General features: G+C 35.7%; 1 protein-coding gene across 2 annotated transcripts; it reads right to left on the bottom strand.

Annotated features, from left to right (window-relative positions):
* LOC109824243 lies at positions 1,059–2,788 on the bottom strand. Of its 2 annotated transcripts, XM_020390785.1 has the most exons (3): positions 2,602–2,788; positions 2,276–2,509; positions 1,059–1,969 (listed from the first exon to the last, which is right to left on the bottom strand). In XM_020390785.1, exons 2-3 carry the CDS (start codon positions 2,491–2,493, stop codon positions 1,228–1,230), a joined length of 960 nt encoding a protein of 319 aa, XP_020246374.1. In that variant the 5' UTR covers positions 2,494–2,509; positions 2,602–2,788; the 3' UTR covers positions 1,059–1,227. The 2 variants fall into 2 exon arrangements, with proteins under 2 accessions (XP_020246374.1, XP_020246373.1); XM_020390784.1 differs by having other exon boundaries at positions 2,276–2,788.

Raw genomic sequence — 8,866 nt, 5'->3', positions numbered from 1 at the left:
TAACACTGTGCAGATTAGAACTAACACTCTACAGAATAGAACTAACACTGTGCAGATTAGAACTAACACTCTACAGAATAGAACTAACACTGTGCAGATTAGAACTAACACTCTACAGAATAGTAAAATTAGAACTAATTTGTTATAAATTAGAACTAACTTGTTATAAAATAGAACTAGCTTGGTATAAATTAGAACTAATGTGGTTTAAATTAGAACTAACTTGTTATAAAATAGAACTAACTTGATATAAATTAGAACTAACTTGGTATAAATTAGAACTAACATGGTATAAAATAGAACTAACTTGGTATAAATTAGAACAAACTTGGTTAAAATTTTAGAACTAACTTGTTATAAAATAGAACTAACTTGGTATAAATGAGATATAACATGGTATAAATTAGGTTTATAACGTGGTTTAAATTAGAACTAACATAAATTAGATATAACGTGGTATAAATTAGATATAACGTGTAATAAAATAGAACTAACAAGCCATCACACGCTACAGACTTGAACTAACACTGTGCAGAATAGAACTAACACTGTGCAGATTAGAACTAACACTCTACAGAATAGAACTAACACTGTGCAGATTAGAACTAACACTCTACAGAATAGAACTAACACTGTGCAGATTAGAACTAACACTCTACAGAATAGAACTAACACTGTGCAGATTAGAACTAACACTCTACAGAATAGAACTAACACTGTGCAGATTAGAACTAACACTCTACAGAATAGAACTAACACTGTGCAGATTAGAACTAACACTCTACAGAATAGAACTAACACTGTGCAGATTAGAACTAACACTCTACAGAATAGAACTAACACTGTGCAGATTAGAACTAACACTCTACAGAATAGAACTAACACTGTGCAGATTAGAACTAACACTCTACAGAATAGAACTAACACTGTGCAGATTAGAACTAACACTCTACAGAATAGAACTAACACTGTGCAGATTAGAACTAACACTCTACAGAATAGAACTAACACAGTGTTAGTTCTATTCTGTAGAGTGTTAGTTCTATTCTGCAGCGTGTTAGTTCTAATCTGTCTGTAGCGTGTGAGTTCTAATCTGCAGATTAGAACTAACACTCTACAGAACGGAACTAACACTGTGCAGATTAGAACTAACACGCTACAGAATAGAACTAACATAGAATAAGTTAGAACTAACAATGCATAGGTACGAATTAGAATGAAACAAGATCAGTAAAATATGGAACTTACACACAATAGTGTCATGCAACCTGGGACATATGCGACCTTTTGCTTCTTCTTTCCCTCCAAAGCAACTCCAATGCCCCTGATAATTTCATTATAAAAGAACGGGGCCCATGCAACAGAATTGACCCTCTGAATGCTATCCAGGTATCTGAGTAAGGGTCTAGGGATACCTTCCCCTGCTATGGGACTCCATATCATAGAGCATTGGTACAAAATTTGTAGCAGAGCAAAATCCTCGATATCCCGCTTTTTGGTAGATTCAACAAGCCGTTCAAGTAGCCCTTCAAGATGTTTACGTTGGCTGGTTTCTGATTTTTTTAACTTCTTACCCTCTTCAGAAATGAAAAGCTTAGCGAAGTATTCCAGCCATATTCTGCTTCTTGAGTCCCTATTGTTCCTTATGTCCTCCCCATAAATTGGGAAATAAGTATGGTTGTGGACCCATTGCAAATCAAAACTAACATTTTTCATACCCCCACTTTTTGAATCAGGTATACAAAAGGTGTTATTATCTCTATCGAAAAAGCTCAGCAGCAGCTCAAGGGTGGGCCGATCAGCCGCAGGAGCCCCAAACAAAATGTAGTGCTGAAATATAGAACCGCAGTATGCATCCCTATGCCACTGACGGATCTTCGGGGCAAGGCGCTTCATAAATGCCCAATAAGCCCCGATATTGGCCGTTAACCTTAGTGTTTCTGCTGAGCCTGTTAGAGCAATTTTTTTCCTGCAAAAAATTTTCGAATTTGTACGTTCAATAAGACATATGAAACAATATTAGACCTAGCACTAACGGGAACAAAATAGAGCTAACACGTAATATTATAGAACTAACATTGGACTCATATTAGAACTAACATTGGACTTAAACTAGATCTAACGTTGGTATAAATTTAGAACTAACATTGGACAAAGCCTAGAACTAACAATATTGGGTTAATCTGCATTGTCTCTTCGCAGTATAACATAAGCCTAGAACTAACAATATTGGGTTAATCTGCATTGTCTGTTCGCAGTATAACATAACACTTACTGTTTTTTTGAGGGGGGTTCGTTGGTACGACCAGCCATTGTCGTCCTCCTTTTCTGGTCTCGCCATTGTAATGCCTCCTTTTGCATTTCGATTAGGGTTTTCGTAGCTTCCGTAGCTTCCTCCGTGCTGCCACCCGCAGATGAAGCGCCTTTTCCTTCCAACTCGGCTCGGTGCCCGACCTCGTAGTCGTTACTGGATTTTTCCGTAGACGACGACATTTTTCCGGCGAAAACCCTAGAAACGTTGAAATTCGTACAGAAATTAGGAAGATGAAGAGTTCTTGATGACGGTGCTAGGTGGAAGAGAGAGAAAGAGAGGGAGAGTACTTGTAAAGGTGAGGGGCACATTAACCCAGCTCAGTCCCATCAGAGGGCAAGATAGTAACTTCCGCTGGGCTTTTTCTGAAAAGAGTCAATTCGGGGCCTCGTCGCAAATACTATGCGTATTTGGGGCTATTCCACATGGGGCAAAGTACAGGGGGGCTAGTCACACGAAGTTCCCACTTTTGGGGCCTGGACACATTTTTCCCAAAAAAGTAACACAATTCTATTTTCCATCTTTAATATCTCATATCCATATCCATATGGATAACGTTTCGATTTGGACCGACCCGAACCGTCCTACTCATAAAACCGACCTACTTTGCTCATAAAACCGACTCATAAAACCGATTTTTCCGGATCGGTTCGAGTCGGTTCGATCGGTTTTTTCGGTTTGGACCGAACCATGCTCAGCCCTAAACTAAACGAGCACTAATAAAGCCTTAACCAATGAAAAGGAATGTTACCGAACGATTTTATTTGGAAATAAATAGGGGCATCTTCGATTCTTTGAATAATCAGAAGTTTTGTATTCGAGAAAAGTTCTTGACCAACATAATTCACTTTTATTTGCTTTTTTCCATGAAACTTCGAAGCACCACGACACTTGGGTTGTTGACGTGAGAGGTCTCTATGATTGAAGTCATGTATTTTAGTGTGGAAATAAGTCACAAGATGTGATCATGGCTTTCCTTTTTCCAGATCACAATAATTAAAAAACGTGCTTCCAAAAATAGGTGATAATCGCCCGCATAGGGACAATGACTCACCTCAATTATATTTCGGCGGTGCTAAACCCTCATAGAGCTTCTAGAACACGTCTAGATTCTAGAAGGTGGATATATATACGTGGCATTTTGTCTTTCTAAAGTTTACTACGATTCTAGAAGGTGGATATATATACGTGGCATTTTGTATCACATAAACTATATTTTTCTCAATACTATTTAGTTTTCTCATATCCGTTTTGTATCCGCATGCATGTCCGCTTATATATCCGCATGTATATCCGTAACCGTATCCGATTTAAGCAGATATGTTTATGAATTTTTCTCACCGAGATATATCCATATCTGTATCCGTATCTGAGATGGGTAAGCGGATAGGGATATGATAAGTATCATATCCAAGCTGTATCCAGACCGAATGCACCCCTATTTACAATTCAAATTATCTTTATCTGCTCACCTTATATCAACTTCTTTAATAAGTTATCTAAAGAGGATTAGCTGCCCCCTTTTTCCCCTTTTTGGGGAGTTTGATCTCCTTCACGTTTAATGAAAGGTAAGCATGTCCATCCACCCCAGCCCAGCCCGGCCCGACCCGAAAAACCAGGCCCGGGCCGAGCAAAACCGGAGCCCGGTGGCCCGGGGCCCGGTGGCCCTGGATTGGTCCAGGGCTTCGGGCCGACCTGGGTTTTTTGGTTTTTTTCATTTTTTTAAAATTGTTTATTTTTTTAAAATTTTTAAAAATCTTTTTAAAATTTAAAATATACATAAAAATTATAGAAAATTATATAAAATAAAAATAAAAACAATCATATTATTAATAACTTAAAATGACATAAATTATAAATACAAAAAATTATAAAAATAAAAGATGATAAAAATAACTTCATTATTAATAATCAGTAAATCTTATATAAATTTATTTCGGAATTCATCGCATCACAATAGATGAGTACATCTCAACTAGGTTGACACCTACTCATCTATATAACTATCATTTGCAACTATTTTTAAAATAATTCATTACAAATTTAAAGCTAAGAAATAAAAATTACAATTTGATGAATATTGTTTAATCTTTATATTTATCTGCTAGTCCTAACTCTTCAAATTCATCTTCAATTCCAGCCATCCGATCGATGCATTGTTTTCGCTTCTCGTACATCCACCAATCTTGTAAGCACATTACCGCTTGTACATTTTATGAATCTAAGCATGTTCTGTGGTGGTCAATCAAACGTCCTGCTATGCTGAAGACGGATTCCGAAGCTACCGTCGAAACATGTACTGTTAGTAAGTCACGAACCATGGTGGAAATTATAGGATATGAAACTGATCCATATACTCTCCACCATTGCAAAAGATCTAAAACATTTCCTTGACATTTAATTAAAGAAACAAATAAATATTCATCTATTTCAGAAACATCCAACGATGATCCAAGTCTAGTCCCACCAGTTAGCTCAGCTACCATTACATGCATATCAAAACTTACACTTTTACCTCGGCTTGAGCTCGAATGTGCCGAAGTTGCAGACTATTGTGCAGATACACCATGTCTAGCTGCGTACTCATCATATAAGGTTTGAAAATAATTTCTAATAGCTAAATGATGAGAAGTAGCAGTAATGCTGGATCCATCGTCTAAGTCTATAACTTGTCCACCATACAATGATTGTAACAAACTTCGAAGGCCAATATCCATCAAACATGGATCAATAAGAACCCCCAAACAAAAAATATGAGAAATATGCCTAAAATACTTATTAAATTTGTTCTCCATTTAAAAAATTATACTTCCAAAAGTATCATTCGTACGATATTTGTTTAAATTTTTTTGAATATTTAAAATTTGTAAAGCAGCTAAAGTAATAGTTGGATAATAACAACCAGATAATAACATAGTAGCATCATAAAAAAATTATAACATCTCATTTAAATTACATATAATTGTCCATTCATCTTCAGTTATTCCATAATAACTACCAAAGCTAGAACTAGAAGCAAAATAATTTATAAAATCATTTATAATTTCTTTATATTCCATAGCTACACTTAACATTGCATAGGTGGAATTCCACCTATGATCAACATCTTTTGGAATTAGTCTAGCATTAATATAGTTTTCTTTTACACATTTATTTCCATCTTTTAAGTCTTTGTTCAGAAGCAGTATGCATATAAGCAACAGTTCTAATCTTCTCTATCATGAGTTTAATTTCAGTAAATGCACTTTGAATAATTAAATTTAAAATATGACATATACATCTAATATGAAAAAGTTCACCATGACAGGGCAATGATAGAGTTATTTTGAAAAAATCTACAGGTACATTGTTATTACTTGCATTATTTCGTGAAAGAAAAAATATTCTTTGATCAATTTCTAGTTTTATAAGTTCTTCAACTATTAAATTAGCTACATTAATACCAGTATGTAACTCTTCAATTGTAATAAAAAAATAACTCTTTTAAACATTTGCTAATTTTTATCAATCCAATGTGATGTGATATATAAATAACATGTTTGTGCTCTAGATGTTCAAATATCAGAAGTTAAAGAAATTTTACAGTTTAAAATTTTAAAATAAGAAATTATTTTTCTTTGTTCCGTTTGATAATGTTGTAAAATGTCACGTTGATGGGTTTAACGAGAAATTTTTTTAAAATCGGGATAAAAACCATCTCTAAACAAATCTTCAAATTCATCATCTTCTACTAATTTAAAAAAAATGTTTTTAAGAATGATAAACCTGATGACGTATTTTCTGGCTCATGCAGCGTCATAATTCCAAGTACCGAGACTACCAGAAGAGGAGGACTGAGAAATCATAGATTGTCGAATATCACCTTGAGGAGTCTGCCATTTGTTGTGTTTTTCTATATGGCGTTTGAGGTGGTTGGTGCCGCTCTTATGATGTGCTTGGAAAGTCCGGCCGCACAACACACATTTAGCTTTTTAGGTGAGGATCCTACCGTGTTCATCCTTGATGACGTCTATCTTCTCAAAAAAAATTCCACACATCGGATCTCGGCCTTTTAGGAGTTCTTGGTGCAGATTCGTCGCCACCGGATTTGAGATTACCACTGGTAGGATCGATAGGAGGAGTTGTTGTTGTTGTAGGAGGACTCATTTCAATATCGGTAGGAGATAGATTTTGCTCTTCATAATCAGCTCCAGAAACCATTTGTTGAAATAATTAGAAAGTATAAGAGATTATAAGAGAGTATTAGAGAGAAGTAGATGAGTTTTGATTAAGGAGAAGAAGTAAAAAACCCTCCTCTATTTATAGAGGTAGCCTCCTAGGCAAATGACAAAAACACTCTCACCAAATAGTCGTTTTTTGACCGTCTTAAGGGGTAAAACGGTCAAAACGTAAAAAATGACCGTTTTGATCGGACCGGGCCGGGCCGACCTGACCCGGCCAAACGGCCACAGCTCGACCCGACCAGGCCAAACGGTCACAAATCTGACCATTTGGCGAAAACGGTCACCCTTGGTGACCGTTTTTGTCGGGTCGGGTCGGACCAACCTAGCCCGGATTTTTTCCCGCAACAGTCACCAAGGGTGACCGTTGCGGGGTCGTCTGGCCCGATTTCATTGCCCAGTCGGAATTGTTCCGTGTCGGACGCCAGCGAGGAAACCTGGACCCGGGCTTAGACCCGGGTCTAGCTCGGGTTTCCAGGCCGACCCGGGCCGGGTTCCGGGCCGGGCCCAGGCGGGCTGGCTTTTTGCACGGGGCTAATGAAACGTGTTTCACTACGAACTAAGTTGCTAAAGTGGGTGAAATGAACTGTTCAATTTGCGTACATCATGCTTGTATAAACTATCGAATATTTTTTTTTCCACTATTATATTAATGGTAGTTAAGTCAATCATTGAATTAATAAATTAAGTATTTATGCATATTTTAACTGTAAAAATCTCTTTAATGCAATTATTACTGCAATAAATTAGCGTGACAGAGCAGCACAACACTCAAGACAAGCCTTCGTTTGAATACAGTGCTCAAGGCGGCACACAGCTTAACTGGAACATTGTAAACTTGATTTTTAGGGCTAAGATCCTATTATTTTATTAAATTGAAGCAAATAAAAAACTTTTAAGAGCTAATCTTCATCAAGTAACACAGCAACTCATAGATTCTAGAGGAGGTTTGGAGAATTCCAGAAGCGGCCCTTCCCCAAGAGAAACTTGTAGCTTCATGTCTTTGACCTCGAAATAACCATCAATTTACAATATTTTTAATTGCATTATATGAGACAAATTCAACAGCAAGAAAAGCAACTAAACGAGGTCGTCAGAGCAAGGAAAACCTTAATTAATTCTTCTTGAAAAGAATTTATATTTCAAATTCCTAATGTTTCGAGTCAATGGTAATTTTAATTTGTCAATGTTGCAGGGCTGCTTTGTTGTCGTATACCTTCAAAATTAGAGCACCTGATGCTTGCTGCTTGTATCTCGAAGCAATGCCGCCTCTTAATCTGTTTTATTTTATTTTTTGGATAAATCTTTTAACCTATTTTATAATTTTAATTATGAAATAAAAGTTACGCAACGTAATGCGGAGACATCAAAGTTAAGACTTTAGAGAACATGGGACTAGATTTTTTTTTTCCGACCTTTTTTTTTTGGGTGGGTTTTAGTGACTTGTACTCCAAAATTATAACAATTTTTAGTCTTCTTCCTTCAAGTTTACCCTCAATTTGTTTATCCCAAATCTTCAAATTAATATGGACTAACAAGTCTTTTTACACTCAAGAAAAAATTTTAAGCAACTATTAGAATGACTTATAATATACCATTGCCTTGTAATTTAGTCTACCATTGTCATAATTCTATTTATGTTTGTTCTCATCATTTGTCGAAGGAATTCAATACCGATGCATATATATCGAAGTTTATTCCTTGTAAATCAGAACCGACCCATTTATGCTGATCAGTTTTATGAAATTTAGTCTTCGTTTTAAATCAAGAAAACAATGTATATAACATTTGGCGTTTAATTTTGATATGCATAAAATGAATCCGAGGGTATGTTGATTCAATCCATATGCATGGACTATTTCAAGACTAACCCCAATCATGCACAGATTATTACTTTAAAAATTTGTACTAGGGAAGAAAAGTCCAAACAATCACATTTAAGCATGAAAACATGTTTTAACACTCTAATCAATGGAGAGAGAGAGAGGGGAAAACAAAACTCATTTATAATTAAGTAAACTTTTCACTTTATTACTTAGAAAAGACCCACTTTAAATGAGAACAAATCAAATTAACTGGACTAACTGATGGATTGATTCAGAACAGCTTTTGATTCTAGCCATGTTTTTTTTCCCCAACAAGAACATGCTATGGGCTAATAATAATTGAATGGCTGAATTGCACTTAAATACCACATAGTTTTCTACTTGTTGCACTTGAATGCCACAAGTTGTATTTTGATAATTAAAAAAATACTATAAAGTTCTCATTGTTTAAATCCAATTAACACCGTTTAACTTTTCAGATGGAAAGACTAAAATTCATTTTATCAAAC

This window comes from Asparagus officinalis, chromosome 9, assembly GCF_001876935.1.
Source record: "Asparagus officinalis chromosome 9, Aspof.V1, whole genome shotgun sequence".
Lineage (NCBI taxonomy): Eukaryota > Viridiplantae > Streptophyta > Magnoliopsida > Asparagales > Asparagaceae > Asparagus > Asparagus officinalis.
This window is presented reverse-complemented; position numbering and strand designations above follow the sequence as displayed.